Source organism: Pelophylax lessonae, assembly GCF_965119305.1.
Source record: "Pelophylax lessonae genome assembly, chromosome: 12".
NCBI classification, from domain to species: Eukaryota; Metazoa; Chordata; class Amphibia; order Anura; family Ranidae; genus Pelophylax; species Pelophylax lessonae.
The window spans coordinates 78865912-78893146 of NC_138779.1; the positions used below are offsets into that span (position 1 = coordinate 78865912).

The window sequence follows — 27235 nt, forward strand, 5'->3', positions numbered from 1 at the left end:
ATAATAGGTTACCTGTATCAGCACCTGTCTGGGTTGATCTGGCACTACTGGGAAAATATTTTTTACGTGTGATTTATTTTATACACTGGGCACACTATTTATGTTTTATCTACACCGTTTATTAATATAATTATATATATATATATATATATATATATATATATATATATTTTTTTTTTATGTATATACACATTGGATGCCTATTTAATTTAGAATTGTTAGTAGACCACATTATAGGTTTGTGATATTTTTGTGCAACATTTTATATATTTACACATAAACGTTTCGTTTTTACTTTGATCAATTGATATTAATTTACCAAGAATGCTTAGAAATCCAAGAAATTCAATAAAGTTTTATCAAATGAGGATTAAAGCAGTGGGGAGCCTCAGTTTTTGTTCAGCACTGGCTCACCTTTCGGATGATTTCTCCCACCATTCCATTCCAGTTTCCTTCCTGGTCTTTGGATCCATATTTTCCATCCTTCACTAAATGTAATGTGTAATTAAATCCCAGGGACTGAGCAAGTTCAACGAGAAGATCAATGGCATATCCTTCCAAAGCACCTGATTCAGTCTTCATCACAAAAGGCTTTTCCTGTATTTCCCCCAAAAATGCCAAATGTTAAGGTTTTAGATATCCAGTCTCAGCAAAAATGCATACAGAGATAAAAATAAAGCAAAAAAATAAATAAATAAAACAACATAAAACAAACGTAAAAAATCTGGCTAAACAAAAGCATAATCGTAAACACATAAAAAATACATAAAAAATACTTAAATATGGCTTTCAAATATAAACGGAAAAATAATAAATGATCAAGGAACTTTAAAAAAAAAAAAAATGTGTTACCAAAATTGTGGTGACAGTCAGAGTTTTTGGAATTTGACGTTTTGTTCTTTCCTGTAATGTAAATAAAATTATAAATTCACAAAAATAGATAACAAATTGACACATTGGTATGATTTGACTGAAACTAATGGGGAAGATGTCTGGCCATGTACACTAGTTGTTCCTGCAGCAATCCATGGCGTCTTCCAGCCAGATGGGAGATATGTGGGATGATGTATAATATGAGATCTTCCCAAATGTGACGCAAGAGTAAAAACCCAAAAGGAGTTCTAACCCCGTTACCCAAACTAATACATTTTGCCAGGGGTTCCACTTTAAATAAATAGTAATTTTTAAACTTACTTTTAACAAAGCTGCGGTATTTTCCTCTCCATCTTTAAACAAACAAAAAAAAGTTAAATGTTATATCAAATTGAAGACCAAAATATTTTAAGTCTTTTAAAGAGACAGATATAAAAAAAAAAAAAAAGGGGGAGGGGGGCTGGTTTACCTACCAAAGGATTTCTGTCTCTTCAGCTCTGAGATTTACACAGACCTGCCACACAGCACAACTCTCTCTTCTCAGCTGAAGTTAAATAACACTTAGGACAAGGAAGGACAGACGGGTTCTGTCCTTCCCCCAGCCTGTGACCAGATAGCATCCCAATATTTAGCACATCCCTCTATCACTCTTCTCTCTCCTATTATCAGCATGCTTTGGCTCTTGTTAGCACAGCAGCACTTCTGATTGGTTCTCTGTTCTCCTTCTCCCATTCTCAGTTTTAGTTTTGCTGCACCCCTACTTTACCTTATAATGCTACTTTAGGGACCAAGCTTCAGTCCTACAGATTACACTGTGTTCCAGAGCAACAAATGTTCTTGCCGTGTGTGTATACCAAAGAGTAGTTGGGGAGCAAAGATTTAGGTTTCCTTTTCCCATACAGGGGAAAGTAAAAGCTTCATTTTAACTCTTCCCCTCTGCAGAAGCATATCCGTCTCTTCAACTGATCTTGCGTCACTCCAGCCAAGACTAGAGGGAAAAAGCCCCGTGTAAGTACAATACTCGCCTGTTGGAGCATACAGAAGGCTATAGAGTTCTTGCTTGCCATAATGTGACAGAGATGGTCCAATCATGAGACATTAGCGCTGTCACATGATGGAGGGTGGGTGAGTCACATGCTTGCTCATATCAAGAAATGCCAGGTATTTCACCTGACTTCTGGTGGGCTGAACAGAGCATTGAGAGAACAAAGCAAAGTTGCAGCTGTGGAAGAGCTAAGTTACCCTTTTACTTTTCCCTACATGGGCAGAGACCAGGACCATTTTAAGACAGTCCACAGGCTTGACTGTGCTCTTTCGCTCATAGGGCACTCTTCCTTATTTTCCCAGTTATGGGGGTCAGAAACCCAAAAGTCATAACTCAGGATTTACTTTTCACTACTCCAATACTGTCAAAGGGAAACATGCTTCAAGAGGTCTCTCTAATCCTGGTAGCTCCAGGGTTTTGCTTCAGGGCCCCACTGCAAAATAAGGCTCACCAGGAAGCCATGAACCTTAATCATATGGCCTAGATAAGAAGAAGGGACGCCCAAATACTCCACACTGCAGCAAGGTAGCCTCTTAGCAGATCAACTACCTCTTTCTCAGCCAAAGCCCAATCACTTATCTATACTTCCAAGCTTAGGTTTAACTGTTAATTTAACCAAACTCCAGGGAAACCCAATGGCCACAGTATTGGGGTTGTACAGCCCTTTTCTCTGCACACTCTGAAGTGGGAGCTTACTTCTTGAGCTACTCAAATGGCCCTTTAGATACAGAGCTCTCCCAACAAAGATCCTGCTCTCCTGGGTTCCTTCCAAAAACACAACCACCACTAAACCTCTCTGGACAGCCATTAAACCCTCCCAACTAAGGGGGCATTGCAGCTATCTGTAACCACAGGGCTGAACTTACACTAAAAGAGCCATACAAACAGAATAAATACACACCGAAAAAAGTTAAAAAATAAAACTTACATGACATAAAAATCTATTTCTCTATCGCTCATTGACAGACGTAGTCTTCTTGATTCTCAAGAGCTGGGTTATGTTGTCTCCGCAGGAGTAGGACTAGGCAGAAAGACAAAACGTTCTGGCTCCACCCTAGGGGCAGTCCCTGAGGGTATATCCTCCCTCTCTCTGCTACAGGGAATCAGTTTTTTTTCTGTCTAGTCAGGAGTAAGGACCTAAGCTCCTTGCTGGGATCTTTTTGGTCCTGGCAAGATTTTTTCTTTAGAAGAAATATTTTTTAGGTAGTTTTTTCTCCAGTGTTTTTCCTGTGAGATCTTCAAGCAAAAAACGCCGGACTGGGCGACACTAGTGGTCACCCCAGCCGGCCTACGAGCGCGCGCAGACCATTGCATTGCGCTTGGTCGGCCGCGACACATTCAAGTAAGTATGCGGGGCCGGGCGACGGGCTGGATGTTGAGATCCAGTGGTCACCCCGGTTTCTGCCTACGAGCGCGTGCAGACCAGAGCTCCGCGCTGGGTCGGCCGCGACGGAGTCCCAGTGGAGGGACTGACCTTGCGAGTTAAAAGTCTCGCTTGGACGCCAGGAACCAGAGAGTCGAGGCGTCCGGAGTGGTCCACAAACCCCCACCCCGGTGGAGAGGGTATTGTGAAGAGAGGGTGCCTGTCGGTTCGGTATGGTGAGTAAACGTTCCCTTTTTTCTTTCCTCGTTATGAGGCAGTATGTATTATGGGCCCCTCCATACATGGTCAGTATATATCTGACACTAAAAGTCCCCCTTGTAAATACAGTATGTGTTTGTGGGAAGTGGACTTGGTTTGAGAGCTAACACTCTACCCAGCAGACTGTAGCATTACAGCAGACATAGGAGGTATAATCCTACCTTATTTGTAGTGTATCTCCTGTAGATCTATCAATCGCCACTCAGCAGAGATGCAGGTGGATGTGCTGGGAAAAACGATTTCGGCGGTCCGCCGCCATTTTGCCGTAGACCAGGTGCATGCATGTCCTCAGGTCACGCCGGCCGCCATGTTTTTGGAGTCTAATGTCTCCTATATGGGGGCGGCCATGTTTCATGAGCCCAGCTACCTCGTGGAGAGCTGGGAACGCCGGAAGGCGTACACAGGGGGCGGAGCCATGTCCTTCTACCCGGGAAAAAGCAACAGCTCCTTCCAGTCTGTAAAGACAGACGCTGACTGCAGTTGGTTGGAAACTTCACTGCATCGGTTGGTGAGCCTTGGGGGTCCCTCTCTCTCTGTGGGATCGAGAAGCAGGTACTCTGAGGGGCGCTATTGCGCTAGGGGGAGACACATAAAAAAAAAAAAAAAAAAGTTTTTTTGTGTTTTCTGGCAAAGGTGTCCTGAATTAACATGGACCCTGCCACTCATGTATCTCCTCCGGATCCCCTCGAGGGGTCTGCGGGATCCTCCAGCACCCCACTGACGATTAAATCATTGTCCGCTATTATGGAAGCTTGTGTCCCGGGTGGAAGTGGCTTGTCAGGGACAGGGCGCAAGTAAGCGACCCCCGCCTAACCCCTTATTTTCTGAAACCTCGGATTCAGACTCTGAGCCTATTTCTGCAGTTGCAGGTACTTCATCTGGTATTGGTGTCTCGTGTACTGTCTTTTCAGACAGTGAGGAGGATGTTTCGGCATCAGCCATAGCCAGAGAGGAAGCGTTGGTAAACGCACTCATGGTATCTGTTCAAGAGACCTTAAGATTACAGGGTATTCTGTCAGAAATAGCTGAAACTGAAATCCCTTTTGGGACTAAAAACGCATCTAGTGGCAAAGGTTTTTTCCATTGCCCAAATGTTTTGGCAATCCAATCAAAGAAGAATGGAGTCTGCCAAAACGCATTTCTACTATTTCTAAACGCATTAACAGGCGTTATCCGTTTGAGGAAACCCTCATTAAGAAATGGACAGAACCACCTGTGGTGGATTCACCAATTGCTAGATTGAATAAAGCCACGGTTATTCCTCTAGAAGACGCTCCGTCTTTTAAAGATCCAGTGGATCGCAAGATAGAAGCTATGTCTCGCACCATGTTTTCCTTGATTGGATCAGCTTTCAGACCTATAATAGCTATTGGTCTGGTTTCGCAGGCTGTAAATGAATGGACCAAGTGGTTACGCCGGGACTTAGAAGAGGTCCCTCAGGCGGTATCAGATTTGTTGGAACAAATGATACAGGGGTTACAGTTTGTGTGTGATGCGGCGTTAGACGCCACTTCATTATTGGCGCGAGCATCTGTCTCAGCGGTGGTTCTCAGGCGTACACTGTGGCTAAAAGGTTGGTTAGCCGACCAAGGTTCCAAAAAAGCATTGGCTAATATCCCCTTTTTAGGAGAGCGTCTATTTGGAGCCAACTTAGATGAGATCATTAAGGATCTCACGGGTGGAAAGAGCACCTTTTTACCGCAAAATGTTAAAGGTAAAGGAACTCGTCAAAAACGAGGGCCTTCTGTTTCTGCTCACAAGAGGTTTTTTTCGTCCCGCGGGTGAAAAAATTAAGTCCTCCAAAGCTCCTGCAGGAGGCGTCAGGGGTCGTTGGTCGGGCAAGCAAAAGCCCGCCCCCTTTAGACCTGAAGATAAACCGTCCAAAGCCTGAAGGTGCGCCCCCCACCCATAACTGGGGTGGTGGGACGTCTTCGCCGGTTCCCGGATCCATGGCTTTCCAGAATCCCGGACAGATGGGTTTGCGAAGTCATAAGGTCAGGGTACAAGATCGAGTTTCGATCTCTCCCACCGGCGCGATTCTTCCCTTCCAATAGCCGACTATCCCCGGATCGTTTAGACGATCTGTGGAGAGCAGTCACAGATTTACTACAACAAGGAGTGGTAGTCCACGTTCCTTGGACAGAACGCTTTCAGGGGTTTTTATTCAAACCTATTTACAATACCCAGGAAAGAGGGCAAAGTGCGTCCAATTCTGGACTTAAGGGCACTCAATTCTTTTGTCTACATAAGAAGATTCAGAATGGAGTCCATTCGCACAGTAGCAGCCTTTCTGCATCCAGGGGATGTCCTAGCGTCCATAGACATCTAGGACGCATATCTTCACATTCCCATTTTCGCAGGACATCAGCGGTTTCTACGTTTTTCCGTAGAAGAGAACCACTATCAGTTTGTGGCGTTACCTCTCGGTCTCGCCACGGCTCCGCGGGTCTTCACGAAGGTGTTGGCCCCAATGTTGGCACTTCTGCGCCAAAGAGGCATATCGATTCTAGGTTACCTAGACGATCTTCTGCTTCATGCAGAGTCTCCTCAGACCTTGCTACAAAACATAGAAATTACTATGATTTCTTTACAGGAATTCGGGTGGCTGGTGAACCAGCAAAAGTCATTTCTGGTTCCCACCCAGAGGCTCGAATATCTGGGTCTAATTCTAGACACAGTCAGGACAAGAGTTTTTTCTTCCGGTAGGGAAACTCCGAAAGATTCAATCAGCAGTCCACCAACAGCTGGTCTTCCCTTCGGACTTGCATGAGGGGTCTGGGGTTGATGGTGGCTTCCTTCGAAGCAGTCCCATTTGCCCAGTCCCATACCCGAATTCTTCAGCAAGAGATTCCTCTCAGATGGAATCGGAATCCGGAATCCCTGGACAATCAGATCCGATTGAGCAAACAGACCAGAGAGTCTCTGGTCTGGTGGCTTCGGTCTCCGATGCTCAGCCAGGGAAAGTCATTTCTGCCAATATATTGGACGACAGTGACCACGGATGCCAGTCTATCCGGATGGGGAGGAATTCTCGGTCAGTTATCTGTCCAGGGACTTTGGTCCCCGGAAGAATCCAGGTTACCGATAAATGTATTGGAACTGAGAGCGATCAGACTTTGTCTGATTCACTGGACCGAGCAGCTCCAGGGCAGCCCGGTTCGGATCCAGTCGGACAACGCCACGGCCGTGGCTTATGTCAATCACCAGGGGGGCACCAAGAGTGTCCGAGCGGCCAAAGAAGTGGCTTGCATTCTTCGCTGGGCGGAACGATTTGTTCCAGCAATCTCTGCGGTGTTCATTCCGGGGGTGGAGAATTGGCAGGCAGATTATCTCAGCCGTCAGACTCTGGATCAGGGGGAATGGTCCCTCCATCCAGACGTTTTCCACCAGTTGTGCCTACGATGGGGCACCCCGGATATGGATCTGTTGGCATCTCGATTCAACAGGAAAGTTCAGAGATTCATGGCTCGCTCCCGCGATCCTCTAGCAGAAACCGCAGACGCACTGATCGCCCCGTGGGGGCAATACCAGCTAATGTATGCCTTCCCTCCTCTTGGGTTACTGCCAAGACTTCTTCGCAAGATAGAGGAGGAAGGAATTCCAGTAATCCTGGCAGCTCCGGACTGGCCTCGTCGAGCTTGTTACGCTGACTTGGTCAGACTGATGGCGGACGTCCCGTGGAGACTTCCTCTCAGGGAGGATCTACTGTCTCAGGGACCGATCTTCCATCCTGCTTTACGATCGCTGGTTTTAAACGGCCTGGTTATTGAGACCCAGGTGCTGAAGGACAAGGGATTGTCAGCTTCAGTTATTCCTACTCTAGTTAAAACAAGGAAAGCGACTTCCAGAAAGATTATCATCGTACATGGAAGTCTTATATTGTGTGATGTGAATCCCTTGGGTTCCATCTACATCTTTATTCGGTAGTCCGAATATTGGCTTTCTGCAACAGGGAGTTGAGCAGAAGCTGGCCTTGAGTGTTATCAAGGGTCTGGTTTCAGCATTTGCTATCTTCTTTCAGAAGCTTTTGTCTACTCATTCCTTGGTGCGGAATTTCATCCAGGGGGTGCGACACCTGGCTCTGCCAGTGCACGCGCCGTTACCATCCTGGGATCTTAATTTGGTGCTGTCGGTTCTTCAGACACCTCCCTTTGAAAATATCAGGGAGATTCCCTTGCCTACTTTATCCCAGAAGGTGGTCTTCTTGGTGGCTATCACTTCTGCACGCAGGGTGTCAGAACTGGCTGCATTATCCTGTTGTTCCCCAGATCTGGTGGTTCATAGGGATAAGGTTGTTCTTCATCCGAATCCATCCTTCCTTCTAAGGTGGTTTCAAAGTTTCATTGAATAAGGACAGTGTATTGTCCTTCCTATGTCCTTAGCCCAATCATCCTCGAGAATTTGCATGGCATTCCGTGGATGTAGTTCGGGCGATCAGGATATACTTGAATACTACGGATTCAATTTGTAAGACGGATTCACTGTTTGTGATCACGGATGGCCCTAAGAAGGGGTTGCCTGTTCTGCTGCGACCATCTTTAGATGGATCAGACAGACGGTGGTATAGGCTTATTTTATCTAAGGGTCGGGATCCCCCGTTCCCTGTTAAGGCGCATTCTACTCGGGCGCTTAGAGTTTCCTGGACCTTCCGCCATCAGGCGTCAGTGGTTCAGGTTTTCAAGGCGACTGTTTTAGTAGTCGGTTCATACCTTTACAATATTGTATAAGGTTTATGTGATGGCATCGTCAGATGCCTCTTCTGGCCGCAAGGTTCCTGCAGGCCACTGTTTGAGGAGACTGTTGGTCTACCTCGAGGATTTGTGGGGTAGGTCTCATCTGTTTTCTCGATGAGTCCTTTGATACTTCTGGTTGGCTCCGGTTGGGCCTTCTAGATTGGATTTTGATTCTGTCAATCCCACCCCTCATTTTGTGGCACTGCTTCTGGATGTCCCAGCTCTTGAGAATCAAGAAGACTACGTCTGTCAATGAGCGATAGAGAAAAATGGATTTTTGTAAGATCTTACCGTAAAATCCTTTTCTCTTAAGCTCATTGACAGACGTAGTACCCGCCCCTCTATCATTGAGTTGGGTTGGGTTAAATTCTCTGTTACTGCTTTAGAACAGAACTGATTCCCTGTAGCAGAGAGAGGGAGGATATACCCTCAGGGACTGCCCCTAGGGTGGAGCCAGAACGTTTTGTCTTTCTGCCTAGTCCTACTCCTGCGGAGACAACATAACCCAGCTCTTGAGAATCAAGAAGACTACGTCTGTCAATGAGCTTAAGAGAAAAGGATTTTACGGTAAGATCTTACAAAAATCCATTTTTGAGACCCCGTGACTATTGAAAACATGCTGTGAGAAATATCAAGGTATTATTACTGACCTCTCCTGAAAATGCTAGTCCGTCAATCACTTTCAAGTACAATTTACTATTACTTGTCTTTACAAACCTAACCTTGTTAGTTTAGCTTCACCTAATACTTTATTACCTTCAAACATTTGAATCAAAGATAATAAAATCTGTCTTGTAAAGAATGCCTGAATGTATAATTCTTCACCAGCAAGAAGGCCATACCAAACCTTGGAGGAGGACATTCCGCACAACAGAGAAAAGGCTGCATTGTCTTTTTTTATGTCGATTTTCACCATAATAAAATTATTTCTAACGTAATTTCTATTGGCCTTATTTTCTTTCAAAGTTCTCTTTCATGAAATCTTTGGCTTGGCTTGGCTTGGAAGCAGTGTAAAACAAGGCCGTTTTCTGTGTCTCAGCTGGAGATGACCATTCAGAGAATGCATCGTCTTGTTACACTTTTTCAAAGTGCTCTATAGCAGAAAAGGCCTTTTCAAGACAAACTAAATTCCAGCTGGATCTTCTTCCAAGAAAACTAGTATCTCTATTGAAGTTGTCAGATGCCCCATAGCCTCTCAGGATGAAGATGGCAAAACCTTTATCTGTTTTTTTATTCCAGCTGTAACCCTTTATAGTAGCATAAATTATTGGGAGGTGTTATAAAATGTTACACTGCTGTGGTATAGTTTAATGGTGCAAACTTTCACCACACTTCTTAGTGGTTCCATTAAGGAAAGCCCCAGGCCATGATTAAAAAAAAAAATACGGTGAAATGTGGGCGTGGCTTCAATTGTGCTAAATATAGTGTATGGCGGTGGGTGGAATGTGCAGGGAGAGGGGTGTGGAGTGTATGACGGTGGGTAGTATGTGCAGGAGAGGAGTATGGTGTATATGGTGGTGTGTAGTGTGTGCAGAAGAGGAGTATGTAGTGTATGGAGGTGAGTAGTATGTGCAGGGAGAGGGGTGTGAAGTGTATGGCTGTGGGAAGTATGTGCAGGAGAGGAGTGCAGAGTGTATGGCGGTGGGTAGTATGTGCAAATCCACCACCACCCCCATCAGTGGGATGGACGGCCGGCCGGCCGCGGCAGGCAGGCAAATCCACCCCCCCCGTGGGACAGAAGGCCGGCTGGCTGGACAGTCAGCATTCTTACCTCCTCTGGCCGTGCGTCTCCTCCCTCTTCCTGGCCAATGACCAGTAAAATTGCTTCTCTTTTCAGCCAATCAGGAAAGGGGTCTCATGACACGCTTCCTGATTGGCTGGGAGGAGAACCAGTGTGATATTAGCGAATATTCATTCCCTATTGTCATACAACTGGGTGTGCTCAGGGCGCAGTGCTCTGCACCCCGAGCCCCACCTTTTTTGAAACCTATTAGAGCCTATGACTCTAATCAGGAAAAAAATAAAAGAAACCTTTTGGAATCCATGCATCCGGCACCCTGCATTTAGATTAAGGGGCGGATGCATGGATGGGGGGGTGGCACCCCTGTGCCGCCAATGGACGGGCCACCACTGATGTGCAGGATGGTATCAGTAGGGAAGGGGATGGTGTCAGTAGTTCTTTATTTTTATTATTTTTGTACAATTTAATTTTGTTGTATTTTTCTTTTTTTTTTTTTTTTCATTTTTTCAAAATGCTTTTGGGGGCCAGTGGATGGTGTCAGTAGGGCAGTAGAGCAATGGACAGTGTCAGAATTTTTTCTATTTTTATTTTATTTTTTTTAATTGAATTTCTTTTAAAAAAATGTTTACAATGTTTTTTTGCCACAATGATTGGAGGGTGGAAGGGGGGGGGGGGGTAGTGGACAATGTTAGTAGTTTTTTGTTTTTAATTATTTTTTTACAATTTTGTTGTTTATTATTTTAAATAATTTTTTTAATATATATTTTTAAGTGCTTCTGGTGAAGGGGCGGGGTATGGGACAGTGGACAGCGTCAGTAGTTTTTTATTTGTATGTATTTATTTTTTTTACTATTTTTCATCTTTTTCACAATGCTTTTTGGGGGGAGGGGGTTGGGGCAGTGGACAGTGTCGGGACACAGTTTACAGTTTACTCTGCTCAGTTAACACAAGACACAGTAAGCGATCGGTAGAGGTCGCTCACTGTGTCCAATTTAGGAAAGGAAGGGGCTGGTAAATTACATGCTTACTGGCCCCTTCCTCCGCTTTCCATCTGGACACATTTCCCCAGCAGCTGGCAGGAGAGGAGGGAAGCTGGCTGCAGGGGACAAGGGGGGCCAGAGGAGGACAACAGGGAGCCTGAGGAGGAGGATAGGGGGCCGGAGGAGCTCCCGGGGGCAGAGAAGTTGGACAGGGGGCGGAAGAGCGCCCAGAGGAGCACAAAGGGGGTGAATGAGGACACGAAGGGGGGGCTGGAGGAGGAGGACACAAGGAACAGCCGGGGATCTATGTGGCGGGAGGGAGAGCTGTGAGCATCGATCTCCTGGCATGGCTTTTCAGCTGACAGCTGTGGGAGGGAGAGCAGGAGAAGCAGCTGTAAGCTGAAAAGTCATGTAGGGAGATCGGTGCTCACAGCTCTCCCTCCCGCTGCACCGATCATCCCCAGCTGTGAGCCAGGGAACCATTCATGTGTGCAGTGTGGGTCACAGTGGGCTCCCCTCGGGGGCCCAAGTGCAGTGAACAACCTGCTCACATATATGATAAGCCACTGGGTTGGATACTTGCACCTCCTCCTATGTGCTGTGGGTCTACATACTGGCATCTACATCACTAGAGTGTCCTGGCAGAGGTCCAGAACATCACTAGTTTCTTAAACAATGTTACCCTAACATCCCTGATATGTGCCTGTTGTACCATAGACTTGTATATACTTGCATGAGATCACATTCATCCCAGCGTGGTCAGTTTTCTAGCTGTGTTGGGACCACAGTCTGCCTGTCCTCCAATGGCCAAGATTTGTGTTCACATACCCCCCCTGCACAACCATTCACTGAGAAGATCAATGTACTGCTGCTTCTCCACCCCCACTCCCTTAACCCCCCTGGCGGTATGATTGTTTCGGATTTTAGGTGCTGAAAGCGGTACCATTATTTTGCATGTAATTCTTAATGATGAGCAGCCCAAACCAACTATTTACATACGATTTTTTTTTACTGTGCGTTCTTCTATATAACATCTCGGTTATGATAAAGTTTGAAACACAAAATCATAAATTATAATATAATAAATACCTATGAATAAGTTAAAGTATGTATGTATGTGTGTATATATATATATATATATATATACGTGTGTGTGTGTATATGTATATATATATATATACATAAATATAAAGTACAGCAAAACTGCAGGAAAGGGCACTGGGGGGCAAACTAATGTCAATTTATTTTATTTTGTATTGTAATCAGTGTGTTTGTGTGTATAACTTCTTCAATTTGCCGCTGGTTCTACCCCCCTGCGAGCGTCACGTCACAGGAGACGGAAGCCGGGCTCACAAGCATCGGGCGGAAGATCCGGCCGCCGCACACTACCGGGATACATCCCTGGATCCCGGGGATAAGGTAATAACTCCTCTTTCAGGATCCAGCGATGCTCCTGGCGGTACCCCGAGTGTGGCTCGGGGTTACCGCTAATTGCACTAAAATTTAACCCCGAGCCACACTCGGGAATACCGCTAAGGAGGTTAAGCCCCTTATGCAGCTGAGAACAGAGAATATGTGATCACTTAGAAAAAAAAAAGAAAGAAAAAAAAAAGGTATTTATAATTTTATATATACTTATATAAAATATATTACCAAAAGTATTGGGACACCTGCCTTTACACGCGCATGAATTTTAATGGCATCCCAGTCTTAGTCCGTAGGGTTCAATATTGAGTTGGCCCACCCTTTGAAGCTATAACAGCTTCAACTCTTCTGGGAAGACTGTCCACAAGGTTTAGAAGTGTGTCTATGGGAATGTTTGACCATTCTTTCAGAAGCGCATTTGTGAAGGCATGCACTGATGTTAGAGAGAAGGTCTGGCTCGCAGTCTGCACTCCAATTAATCCTAAAGGTGTTCTATCGGGTTGAGGTCAGGACTCTGTGCAGACCAGTTAGCTTCCTCCAACCCAAACTTGCTCATTCATGTCTTTATGGACCTTGATTTTTGCACTGGTGCGCAGTCATGTTGGAACAGGAAGGGGCCATCCCCAAACTGTTCCCACAAAGTTGGGATCATGAAATTATCCAAAATGTCTTGGTATGCTGAGTTCCCTTCACTGAAACTAAGGGACCAAGCCCATCTAAATGAATGAGCAATTTTGGGGTGGAGGAACGTGACTGGCCTGCACAGAGTCCTGACCTCAACCTGATAGAACACCTTTGGAATGAATTCGAACTGAGAGTGCGGGCCAGGCCTTCTCTCCAACATCAGTGCCTAACCTCACAAATACGCTTTGGAAGAATGGTCAAACTTTACCATAGACACACTCCTAAACCTTGTGGACAGCCTTCCCAGAAGAGTTGAAGCTATTATAGCTGCAAAGGGTGGGCAAACTCAATAATGAACCCTAAGGTTATTGGCGCACAAAACCATAACAAAATTTAAAATAAGTTATGACATCATATTACAATGAAAGCAGGGCTCAAGCGTACATATGTTTGCAAACGTCCTCTAGTGTAAAATTCTCTGCATTTTCCCACGCCTGGGGAACTGGAGGTGACATGGACAGCCAACCATAGAAGTACATGGCTGTACACGTGTATTCATGTAATCACTGAGGCTCTGTTGCATTGACATTTACCTGCACATGTGTCTAGGACATAGTTCTTGAACATGCAAGTTTCACCTTCAGGAAATACATCATATCTGCACTCGCAGGTAAACACATGTAACACCCTACAGGTAGATGCTAGGTAAATGTATAGTGGGCCTTGTCTGCCTAACAGCAGGGCTGTGATTTATTTAGCTAGGCTGTCAGGGCTTCCAGATGTGCCTGCTGGGGGGAGAAGTATCCCTACTGGCTCCTGTGAGAGGCTTCTCATAGGGCAGTGTGGGAAGCCCAATCAGTGGACACATCTCATCTTGTAACTACCCCAGAAGGCAGATTATGCTGCAAAGGATTCTGGGAGTGGGTATAAGTTTGGGGGGAAGTGTGTGGCACGTTGTCTTTGGCGGGAGCAGAGTCCCAGGAAGGAGAGTGCGGCTGTCTCTCCTCCTGTCTGAGGAAGGCGGATGTCTCGGGGTGTCGCCTGAGTGTCGAGTTGAGCTGAGTGGATCCGGTGTGCCGAGAGCCTGCAGAGGGCGAGAGGGGTCCAGTCCCAGGAAAGCCTACACAGGTCGTGAGTACTGAGGATTGCCCCTGGGGCACTCCGGAAGAGGTTCTGGCATCCAGTGTCAGCTAGTTGTAAAGGGGGTACCTAGGTTGAGGACCCTGAAGTTACAGAGTGGGTACATGGTTAGTGGACCCTGAAGAGTTCAAGGACAAAGGGGGCACCTGCAGTTGGGCCCTGAATTGTACAGAGTGTCAGTTAAAGTTACAGCTATACAGAATTCTACATCATACTACCTCAAGCCAGGCAAGGTAGGGGAAAGTATTCAGTGGCTTTTGCAGTACAGCAGTGTCAGAAGTTCTACAGTTCTCAGTCCTGGATCTTCTGGACTACAAGTCGAGGATTCAGCACTTCCATTGTTCTACAGAGTGTTCTCAGTGTTAGTGAGCGTTGGCTGGCGTCAAGGAAGCGCCAACTGGCATTTTTTTCAGAAGCAAAGTCCCAAATGTAATTAGTTGGAGCCTAAAGGAGTATCCCACTAATTCCCTTCTCCCATCCCCTTAAATCCAATAAAAACCACAAACAAAGATGCCGGAGTTGTCGCTGCTTCAGTTTTCACACCTGGGGACTCGGCTCACATGGGCTGGAGAGGTTACCGGTACTGATGGCAGACCCACATCAGGCCATAGGCCTGGAAAACTTGCTACACACAGATGAAAAACATCAGCAGCATTTGCACAAGTACAATAGCATTCAGTCGTACACTTCTATGGCTGCCCATCTGCAGTTACCTTGGCATGGAAAACTGCTCTAGAATTCCTATTGCACCTGTCACAGCCCGTGTTCATGTGCTCCTACCAGTAAACATTGCCTGTGAAGCTTCTCATTTATCCAGGTCATCGTATAGCTATTAGTGGTTAGTCACATTTAACTGGACTTGTTCTGTAACTCTGAAGATGTTTTAACATCCTGGATCAAATTTTGGAACTGAAGAATCCTTTCAGGTGAGTGGTGAGACTTTATCAACATTACAAAACAAGTCCATGAATGTAACTAACTGCTACTAGCTATAACAGTAATGAAAAAACATTTTTAATAATTATGATTATTGCCTCCCCTGTTGTTACAGAAAACAGAAGAATAACTAAAGGCAATTGTGCTTATGAACATCTTGTTTTCTTAAACTGTAATGCTGAACTGCGGAATAGGTCAAACTTGGTTACTAAGACCAGTCAATACTGCCTAGCAACTGCTGTAGGTGGATATCAGTGTTCACATTAAGTTAAATGCATGTATATATTTTTCCTATTCAAAATACAACATGCAATTGTAACTTTATATGTATTTTATATATAAAAAAATTAGCTGGTGTACAGGAGGCCAGGGAAGGGTCCTGGATGGCAGGGCTATTTCCCCACTATCTGGGTTGTGGCCCAAGTCAGGGGACAGTTTAAAGATATTGTTGAGTACTGGTAAGTCCCCATTAGGGACCTGGAATTTCAGAGGTTTTGTAAGGAAAGGCATTCTGTGCACAGGCTAAAACATGTTCCCTTTCATGCTTGCAAGCATGGGACACTGGCTGACGGGCACGCATGCACCTGTGACAGATGTTGGTGCCAAATGGGCTATTTAAACAAGGCCAGTGCTCAGGATTAGTGCTGTTTTGTCTTTTAGCCTTCCCTGCATCCTGTGTTCTTGTTATCCTGTATCCTATTCCAGTTGCTGACCCGGCTTTTCTGACCACTCTCTGAAATCCTTCTGCACCGCCCCCGGCTTGTCCTTGACCTCAGCTTCTGTCTTCTCTATTTGCTTTTATTGCACTGATTGCCTCCTGACCTGGTTTGTACCCAGACCACATTGCCTGCTCCTCTATACCTGATCTGTCCTGCCAGTATATGACCCGGCTTGCCCAATTCTGCTTCCTGACACATCCTGCTGTTCTACAGTCTGCTACTAGTGCATGCCTCACCTGCCCGCTATCACCAGTATCAGCCTACTTCAGTCTGCCATCCTCCAGCTGTCTACCAGCCTGCCTGCTTCACTGAAGTCTACTGACGACCTCTCCTGCCTGGTGTGAATACCCGCTTTGCTACTGACCAAACTTACAGGCACCTATGTCACTCTGCACTCTTGCTCCTTCTGTTCACACTACCAGAGACCCTGAGTCAAAGGCGTAAGAGAGGCCTTCCTAATAATTTCGGCTTCGCTACCAGGTTGGTTATAGGTTTGAAAAGTTTTGGGACAGAAGAACCTCCAAACCCTGATCACAGGAACTTTGGTCCAGAAGGGGTTACCCTGTCTGCATCAGAGTCCAGAAAAGAACGAGAAAACAGCCAGCACCTGTCTGTGAGTTTATTGTCCAAACCGATGCCTCCAGGGAGGGCTTAGGAGTTCTGTTCTGTCCCATGAAGTCAATGGGGAGGAACACCCCATAGTCTCTCTTAGTAGAAAGTTGACAGAAATTACGCCAAAGTGGGGCAGGAGTGCCTGACCATTAAGTGGGCTCTGGACTCCTTGGCAGGAAGTTTCATCTGGTATCAGACCATGCCCCACTGACCTGGATGAGCCAAAACAGACACAAAAATGCCAGGGTAATCAGATGGTTCCTGGAATTTCAAGAGTTCGTTAGTGATAGAAAATAAGCCTAGCAAACAACACCAAAATGTGGATGCCCTTTCTAGGGTACACTGTATTTTGTCCCACAGTTCTGGGAAAGTTGGGTTGGAGAGGAGAGGACTAATTTTGAGTAATCTGTGGATTGATAAGTCCTCATTAGGGACCCAAAATTTTGAGGTTCAAAGAGTTTTGGGAGGGAAAAACCCCCAAACCCTGATTACCAGAACTTTGGTTTGGAAGGGGTTAACCCCTCTGCATCAGAAAGGGAGTGTCTGTAAGGTAAAGAGCAAAAAATCTAGCAACATGAGCAACGTGGGCTAGCTTTTGGCTGGGGCACAGTTGCTGAACAGTGGTAACTTCATCTTTAGGACCGCTGAGGCAGACAGGAGCTTGTAATATGCCCTGTAAGGGACAATTGTGACTCTTTATTTTTGTACTAGCACTTGATGGACTTTTTTGTTTACTGAAGACAAGCTGTCAAATTTTTGCTTGTTATTTAATAAAAAGGACTGTTTGCTTTTTCCAATGTGCTTGGCTGAGGATCTCAAGGCTCATCAATGCCCTCAGTTAATATTTCATAAACATCTAATAAGAGACGCATACAGTGGGGATCTATTTATCTATGTGGTATGTTCTTGTGGGGAGAGACCAGATTGGGTCTTTATGGAACAACGAGCAGTTGGATCTATTTACCTTGGATTATTTGAAGTGGAAACCTTCAAAATTATGTCTTCCCATATTGGTTCCCATACTCTCTCACTCCTTCGTGTTTTGGGACAGATTGAGGAATAACACTGCTCTTATTTCCTTCTTCCGCCCATTGGCCCATCTGTTTAACAATCTGGCCTTTCCACCTGGCATGGATCCTTTAGGTGGTGGCTAAGTATATAGAATAGGTCTTTGTTTTACACATAGGGGACCATTCACTTCACTCTATGACATGTTGAGAAGTCCTCAAAATGCCACCATTGGAAAATTTCAGATTTATATAAAATTTATCATTATTTACATAGCAAAATACAAATCTTACCACATTATACCTCCACACAATGGATTGGATCCAGTCCAAATTACTATCTTCATGGTAATAAAGACATTTAGAAACTTTTTCCTTTCTAAGACCTCATAGACACAATAACATTTGTTATATACAGTTTGTATGTAGAGAGAGAGGTGTAGTTTTGTAAAACAGTGGAAAACACAGTTTGTAATGAGTAAGACTCTCTGGGACCTTTCACCAAAATCCACCCTATCAATTTATGAAGACAAATCTTATTTTCCTAATCTTTCTTGAATAGTGACGTAAATTGCATTCCTTAGAATAAGAATGGGGTTTTGTTCTCTTAGACAGTTAAACATATGGTTCTAGTTTACTTAGAAATCAGTATATAGTTGCACTGATACGTGCTGTACATATTTATAAATTATATACATATATACAGTGGGTAAAAAAGTATTGAACACATCCTAATTTTTCTAAGTGAATAGGTTTCTTAAGGTGCTATTGACATGACATTTTCACCACAGGTTGGTAACAGCCCAAGCAATCCATACATACAAAGAACCATACATACAAAGAAACCAAAACAAATAAGTTTAGAAATTAGGTTATGTGTAATAAAATGGAATGACACAGGGAAACAATATTGAACAAAGAAAGGGAGGTGCAAAAAGGCAGGACGTCTAAGACACCAGCTGAAATCTATCAGTAATTAGAAAGCAAGCCTGCCCCTTGTCAGTGCAAATTAATATCAGCTGGTTCAGTCTCAACTGATGGTCTATAAAAAGGTGTCTCATTACCAAGGTGTCACACAAGAAACATCTCATGATAGGTAAAAGACCTCTCGAGACTTTTGCAACCTTACTGTTGCAAAACATACTAATGGCATTGGTTACAGAAGGATTTCTAAACTTCTGAATGTTCCAGTGGGCACTGTTGGGGCCATAATCTGGAAGTGGAAAGAACATCCTTTCACCATAAACCGGCCATGACCAGGTGCTCCTCGCAAGATTTCTGACAGAGGAGTGAAAAGAATTTATCAGAATGAGTGTCCAAGAGCCAATGACCACTTGTGGAGAGCTTCAAAAAGACCTGGATTTGGCAGGTACAATTGTTTCAAAGAAAACAATAAGTAATGCACTCAGCCACCATGGCCTGTATGCACGCTCATCACCCAAGACTCCATTGCTGAAGAAAAAGCATGTTGAAGCTTGTTTAAAGTTTGCTGCACAACTTTTAGACAAGCCTGTGAAATACTAGGAGAATATAGTCTGGTCAAAAGAGACCAAAGTTTAACTCTTTGGATGCCATAATACACACCATGTTTGGAGATCAAATGGCACTGCACATCACCCCAAAAACACCACACCAATAGTGACGTTTGGAGGTGGGAACATCAAGGTGTGGGGCTGTTTTTCAGCATACGGTACTGGCAAACTTCATATCTTTGAAGGAAGGATGAATGGAAAAATGTTTAAAGACACCCTTGATAAAAATCATCATCCTGCCATCTACCAGGATGATGAAGATGAAACGAGGGTGGACATTTCAGCAGGACAATGATCCCAAACACAAAGCCAAAGAAAACTCTTCATTGGTTTCAAAGAAAGAAAATAAAGCTGCTAGAATGACCCAGCCAATCACCTGACTTGAATCCAATTGAAAATCTATGGAAAGCTCTAGACGCTCTCCACAGATCGTTGCATAGGCGCTGCTCCCGTGTCTCTCCTATGTAGGTTGAGTGGCTGGCCTGGCATGCTGGCAATGTGATGCTGTCGGATGAACCCGCGGTGTCTCCTAATGCCCCGTTGTGGGATAACCCCAACTTCTCCGAGCTTCGGGGTCACCCGGACTCCTGTTGGTGGTTGGGACTTGGGGTGACCCATGTCTCCCATGTCTTTAGGTCTAACCTTTTTGCATCTTTTGATGACCTGAAGGCCCGACATGGTGTGTGCAACCGTTTCTTTTGTAAATACTTGTTATTACGCCATGCCGTCCGGGCGCAGTTTGCTGGGTTGACCCTGGAGCTGGAGGAATCCCCTATAGAAAAGTTGTTGTCTATCCCAGAGGTAACTAAAATGGTCACTACTATTTACTCGAGGCTGCAGGCGGCTAGTGCCGACCCTTTTAAGCTGACCATGTGCAGGTGGGTCACACTGCTTCCTGAGCTGTCCGAGGAGGAGTGGGATGAGGCCTCTGAGGTGTGCTTCCAAGACCTTATTATAATCACAGACTCATACTGTTCAAATTCATTCACCACTTGCACTACACGCCCCAAAAATTGGTCCGTATGGGTGTTGCCCCGGGCGCCGCCTGTCCTAGATGTGGTTGTCCTGCAGCAGACCTCCTCCACATGTTTTGGTCCTGCCCCCATATTAAAGGTTAGTGGACGTCTATTTTTGCCTTTTTTAATGATAAATTACACCTGCCGGTCCCACATTTGCCGGAGGTAGGCCTGTTGGGCGTCTTGAATGATTTCATTCACCATGTACGTCCCCAGGCCCTGATCCGCATATTACTGTTCTATGCTAGGAAACGTATCTTGTTACATTGGAAAAGTGTTGAACCGCCTACTGTACAGCAGTTTTATGTTATAGTGCGAGGAGATGTACCACTCTATAAACTGATCTATAAGAGTAGAGGGTGTCCTGGCAAGTTTTCTAAAGTTTGGCAACCTTGGCTTGATGTAGAAGATTCTTTCTGGGCGGATACCCCGCTGCCTTCCAGCTTGTCTGCTGAATAAGACCATGGAGGTCCCATGTGAATTGAGGATTATCTGACCTGCATGTAGTATACTGCCTGCTCCCCCCTAGGGGGATGGATGGTTGAGGGTAGGGGAAGGTGTGGGTGTGTAGGTGTGTAAGTAGGTTTGTGAGTGTGTGTGTGTCCTTGTCTGTGTCGGTCGTTTTGTCTGGTTGTCTCCTCCTGTCCACCTTAGGGTGGGGACCACTTAAGGTGTCCTGCTAGGCCTGTCACTATGTTGCCGTTCGCCTTCTAAGCAGTTCCGTCTTGAGGTCCCCCCCGTCATTCCCTTCCTCCCTAGGCCCCGTTGGCCTGCTTTTGATTTGTCTATGCTGCAATGCCTTCCATTGGTTCTTTGTATATACCCTGCTCTGTTTTACTGACATTGCATGTTCCCTTGTTATGTATTGTTGTAAAAAATTTATAAATAAACACCTTTCAAAAAAAAAAGAAAATCTATGGAAAGAACTAAAGATCAGAATTCATAGAAGAGGCCCACAGAACCTCAAACTTCAAGATTTGAAGTTTTGTTTGTGTGGAAAAATGGGCCAAAATCACACCTGAGTAATGCATGCGACTAGTTTCTCCATACAGGAGGCGTCTTGAAGCTGTCATTACCAACAAGGGATTTTGTACGAAGTATTAAATACATTTCGATTAGCGTCTTCAATACTTTTTCCCTGTGTCCTTCCATTTTTTTATATATAACTTAATTCCTGAACTTTTTTGTTTAGGCTCTTTGTATGTATGGATTGCATGGGTTGGTACCGACATGTGGTAAACATTTCATGTCAATAGCACCTTTAGAAATATATATATATATATATATATATATATATATATGCGCAGTATCTCACAAAAGTGAGTACACCCCTTACATTTTTGTAAATATTTTATTATATCTTTTCATGTAACAACACTGAAGAAATGACACTTTGCTACAATGTAAAGTAGTGAGTGTACAGCTTGTATAACAGTGTAAATTTGCTGTCCCCTCAAAATAACTCGACACGCAGCCATTAATGTCTAAACCGCTGGCAACAAAAGTGAGTACACCCCTAAGCGGAAATGTCCAAATTGGGCCCAATTAGCCATTTTCCCTCCCCTGTGTCATGTGACTTGTTAGTGTTACAAGGTCTCAGGTGTGAATGGGGAGCAGGTGTGTTAAATTTGGTTATATCGCTCTCTCTCATACTGGTCACTAGAACTTCAACATGACACCTCATGGCAAAGAACTCTCTTAGGATCTGAAAAAACATATTTGTTGCTCTACATAAAGGTGGCCTAGGCTATAAGAAGATTGCCAAGACCCTGAAACTGAGCTGCAGTACGGTGGCCAAGACCATACAGCATAACAAGACAAGTTCCCTCTCAGAACAGGCCTCACCATGGTTGACCAAAGAAGTCGAGTAGACATGCTCAGCATCATATCCAGAGGTTGACTTTGGGAAATAGACGTATGAGTGCTGCCAGCATTGCTGCAGAGTTTGAAGGGGTGGGGGGGTCAGCCTGTCAGTGCTCAGACCATACCTAGCACACTGCATCAAATTGGTCTGCATTGCTGTCGTCCCAGAAGGAAGCCTCTTCTAAAGATGATGCACAAGAAAGCACGCAAACAGTTTGCTGAAGACAAGCATACTAAGGACATGGATTACTGGAACCATGTCCTGTGGTCTGATGAGAACAAGATAAACGTATTTGGTTCAGATGGTGTCAAGCATGTGTGGCGGCACCCAGGTGAGGAGTACAAAGTCAAGTATGTCTTACCTACAGTCATTCATGGTGGTGGGAGTGTCATGGTCTGGGGCTGCATGAGTGCTGCCGGCACGGTGGATCTATAGTTCATTGAGGGAACCATGAATGCCAACATGTACTGTGACATACTGAAGCAGAGCATGATCCCCTCCCTTCAGAGACTGGGCCGCAGGGCTGTATTCCAACAGGACAACGACCCCAAACACACCTCCAAGACAACCGCTGCCTTGCTACAGAAGGTGAGAGTAAAGGTGATGGACTAGCCAAGCATGTCTCCAGACCTATACCCTATTGAGCACCAGTGGGGCATCCTCAAATGGAAGGTGGAGGAGCGCAAGGTCTCTAACATCCACCAGCTCCGTGATCTCATCATGGATGAGTGGAAGAGGACTCCAGTGGCAACCTGTGAAGCTCTGGTGAACTCCATTCCTAAGAGGGTTAAGGCAGTGCTGGAAAATAATGGTGGCCACACAAAATATTGACACTTTGGGCCCAATTTGGACATTTCCACTTAGGGATGTACTCACTTTTGTTACCAGCGATTTAGACATTAATGGCTGTGTGTTGAGTTTTTATGAGAAGACAGCAAGTTTACACTGTTATACAAGCTGCTATACACAACTGTTATACAAGCTGTGCAAAGTGTCATTTCTTCAGTGTTGTCACACGAAAAGATAAAATTAAAATATTTACAAAAAAGTGAGTTGTACTCACTTTTGTGAGATACTGTATATATATTGGAGTAGAAAGTATCCAGATTGATGGGTCCTGTCAGACTCTCATGCCTACATCAGCTGTCAATCACCTATTAAGGGCCACGTTGTCAGGCATTGCTGCCTGAAACGTAGACAGATGAGAGATGCATAGAACACAGCATGCATTGGGTAAGCAACTAAGCAAAGCTTTTTGATGAAGAGAATAGGAGCATGCGCATGGAGGTGGCAACGTTGTTGAGACTAGATGTGCTTGCACAGCACTGCCACCATCAGCAAGGAAGTAAAGCTACCTAGCAGTATCTCTGGATATTTTCTATTTGCGCAAAGAATTCTAGATAAAACAAGCAGCATGTATGGGTAATCAATTTATATAGAGACCCTTTAATGCAAAAAATATTTTTTTTGTTTAATTGCATTTAAATATTAAAACTCCACTTATTTATATGGAAAAGTCACAATCAAAAGACATACAGTAAATGGGCTCATATAAAACTCTATATGACTAGAGTCTACTGCTGACTTATGTTTTTGATAGGGTTGTCTTATCTGCAATTTCTCCATCCAGTTTGGCCTTGGGAATGCTTGAAGCATTTAATATAAAGTAAGTTTTTTTTTTAGAATTATAATTTTTAAATTTAACAAAATTTCCAATACTTTTCTCATTATTCCATAATATTTATATTCCTTTATTGTATGGTGATACCGAATTTATCTTTGTGGAACTGAAAGCGGGCTCATGGAATGTTAGGTGAAAATTTTGCAGAAATATTCATAAAAAAATACATATTTACTATAAACAAATTATTATACATACCTGTGTGACCCAAGGAGAGGAGGGCAACTGCCAGAAGCAGCATTAGAGCTTTCTCCATTACTGTCTCTGCAAAAGGATGAAAAAATAGAAATCTGCATTACATGTACATTTCAGGATTTTGCATTCCGTTACCAAGGATATATTTTACGCTAGTTACTAGGTATGTCTTATTTTTATCTTACACATCTAGTAATTAGCATTTCCCATATCAGACAGTGACTACAATCTCGCACTACAGACTAGATAAAAAGAACTTTGAGGGTCCATTGACTCATTATTTGCATCAGACGCGGTAATGCACATGCACAGGTGTGTGAATAGGCCCATGTAGTTTTCCTTTAAGAGACACTGTCCCCATGTTTGTACAGGACAAGGTGACACCATGGACACCATATGCTTAGCTGCTCTGCCTTGCAGCTCCTTGCTCTTCTGCACATTAATTATAGGCAGCACCCTAAAATAGCTAACGCTTTGATTTTCATATATTTATAAAAGAAAGCAACATATAAAGAAATAACAGTACAATGGAGTACATGTACAAGATCTCTCTGTAGTTCCACTATCTAGAAAAACTCCAAGCATCATATGCATTTATGTTAGAACAGGGAGGAGATCCAGGCTAAAATTACAGCAAGTAAACCTCAATACACATGGATAAATACTTAAAAAAGCCTTCAGCTGGCATGCAGCGTTTCTGGGGAAATTTACTAAAACAGGAAAGTGCAAAAAACTGGTGCAGCTCTGTGTAGAGCCCAATCAGCTTCCAAGTTTTATTGTCAAAGCTCAATTATACAAGCTGAAGTGCGAACCTGATTGGCTACCATGCACCAGAGTCTGAGTGCTCCAGTTTTTGTACATCTCCCTCTCAGGATCAGGCAGGGGTGGCAATCACAATGTTTCAGAGCACAAACCCCTTTATCAAGTGAGATCCACTTGAGAAAGGATTTTGTACTTCAAAACATTTTGATTCCCACCTCTGCCCATGTGTGCTGATGTTTTTTTTAATTGCTGTACTTTTAGCCTGAATCTCTTCCCTGTTCTAATGTAAATGCATATGATGTTTGTAGTTTGGAGTGCGTCTTTGTCTAGATAGAGGAACTGTGGGGAGATCTTGTGCATGTACTCTATTGCACTGTTATTTCTCTGTCTTTTGCTCTCTTTCCTAAATATTTGGTCACTTAAAGGGGGTCAAATCTGAATTAATCAAAACTGGGGCTCCCAAAACAACAAATGGTAGCCATCCAACATGGCAGAACCTGATTACTCTTCTCCACACATGGGATCTCCTCATAAGAGATTATTTACCGGAAATGAAGGAATGTCCAGACCGGAGGACACTTGCTTAAACAAGTGTGCTTTACTAAGCCTAGAAATGATTATGCAACTTTCCCAACATACAGGTTATAATCATTCAATGCTGTTCCTTAAAAGGCAAGGTATCTTGATATTGGCTCCAACTGGAGAAATTCAGTGCCCACCACTGTCCGCAAAACTACTGTCTATTATCCCTCCTGTTCCACTTTCTCGGAATACAACTGTTCTCAATTGCTGCTCCACAGGGGGAGAAAAATATCCACTCCCCCAATGGGGAGCACCTAACAGTCATCATTCACGCTGTGACACAATAAGTGCTTCTTTCCCAGAGAATGGAACCCCTACCAGGTCTGCTTCCCAATGTCAAAAAACGAAACTTGGTCATACACTATACAAATTTCATCTGGATTCTAATTACTGAAAAATCAAAGGAGCCGGATTGATAATATTTAGCCAAACTGTTTAGGTATTTAGAATACAAAAGGCACAGTGAGAGATGTGTCCATCTGTGGTGTATAACATGCATGAAGGCATCTATTAGTGAATGGCCAGCTTTAGTCCAATACTTAACTATGTTGGCATGCATTCTTGAGCCTGAGACTGACGGAGAGCTGCCTGGTACCCTGAGGGCAGGACACCCACCTATACTAATATCCAGAGGAAGATGTCTGCTCTCTTTAGTACCAGTACAATCCTCCTCTTAAACCAGGTCATATGATCTGGCTGTTCTGCTGAGAAAAGATACAGCCAATGGGGAGTGATTTCTACAGCAGCTTAAAGTGGACTTTGCCCCTCTTTCACTACAAATCACATTAGCATGCAGCTCTGCATACTGATATGAAATCATCTTATGTTCAATAGGTAAACAAGCATTTTTTGCTTTTATTTACAATGACTGTTTTCCACTTCCTGGTTTAGTGAGGCACTGGTGATGTAACTCCAGCCTCACATGTGCATCCTAGAAAGGCTACATCTAAAGTGCCTTTCCCATCAGATGATGTGCACTGTCACATGTTCCAAGAGGCAGAGCCAGAATTCCATGAAGTAAATGCAGGTTAATCTGCCCCATGATTACCATGGGGTGAATGGGTAGGAAAAGAAAAAAAAGGTACGTAAAGAATATAAAGCCTAGCTTGCCATTACATAAAGCAATTCTAAACCTAAACCACCCCCTTTTCATATAGAGGTTAAGAATTGACTCCCAAATCAAGTGATAAAGCAAAGTTTTAAAAAAGAGCTTTCAAAATACATTTTATTCCTTCCTTTACTTCCAGGTCACATGACTGGTTTGATCTCTTTGGAGCCAAATGGCCCAGGCAGTGGACAGACCAGCTTACCCTGCTGAGAAAGGCAATGATAGGAGAAGCCTCTGTCAATCACTCTTACCCACCCCATCAGGCTCCCAGATGCCTATGGTACCAGAAGCACAACCTGATGGGGTGGGTAAGAGTGCTTGATCGACTGCAGCTCCTCCAGTCATAGCCATTCATGGCAAGGCAGGGTGGTCCCACCACTACCCGGGCTGCTCGTGTCTGAAAAGAGCAAAGGTAGACTGAGCTAAAGGTACAACTTTTGGAGCATCCACACCATGCTGTATCTTGGCCTAGGCCAACAAGGCCCAGGCCCAGGGCAGCACTTTGCAGGGGGGGCAGCAAAAAATCTGATGGGGCTGCACTGATATGTTGCACTGATGGGCACTGAAAGACTGCACTGATGGCCACTGATGAGACAGGACTGATAAGCTGCACTGATAGGGCAGCACTGATGGGCACTGATATGATGCACTGATAGGCTGCACTAATGGGCACTGAGAGGCTGCACTGGTGGCCACTGATAGACTGTGGTTGTGGTCTGTGGTTTACAGATGACAGGGCGGGTCATAAACAGGAAAGGGTGTGGCCTTTACAGGAAGGGGGTGGGTCATATTTAAATTAGGGGTGCCCAAATTTAGTCAGGCCTAGGACAGCACAAAACCTAAATACACCACTGATGCACACATGAGGTGGCAACGCTGCAGAGGGTAGATGGCCCTACAAATCACTGCCACCACTAACAGAAAGGCTACTGGCAGGGTCAACATGTATTTTTAGCAAAAATCAATTTACTGAGAAAAAAAAAAAAAAGGCACAACGTGATATAGAAATAATTGATTT

At 44.3% G+C, this 27235-nt stretch overlaps 1 protein-coding gene across 1 annotated transcript in view; it reads right to left on the minus strand.

Moving 5' to 3' along the window:
• LOC309568154 (putative glutamate receptor) overlaps nt 1-23830 on the minus strand; it is a 61088-nt gene extending 37258 nt beyond the window's left edge. Inside the window, exons 1-4 of the mRNA XM_082273770.1 lie at nt 23769-23830; nt 1195-1226; nt 853-903; nt 415-597 (exon numbers count right to left, since the gene is read on the minus strand). Of these exons, the coding sequence (XP_082129896.1) occupies nt 415-597; nt 853-903; nt 1195-1226; nt 23769-23826 (324 nt within the window). The 5' untranslated portion in view covers nt 23827-23830. The remainder of the gene's footprint in view (nt 1-414; nt 598-852; nt 904-1194; nt 1227-23768) is intronic.
• Nucleotides 23831-27235: the final 3405 nt, after the last annotated feature.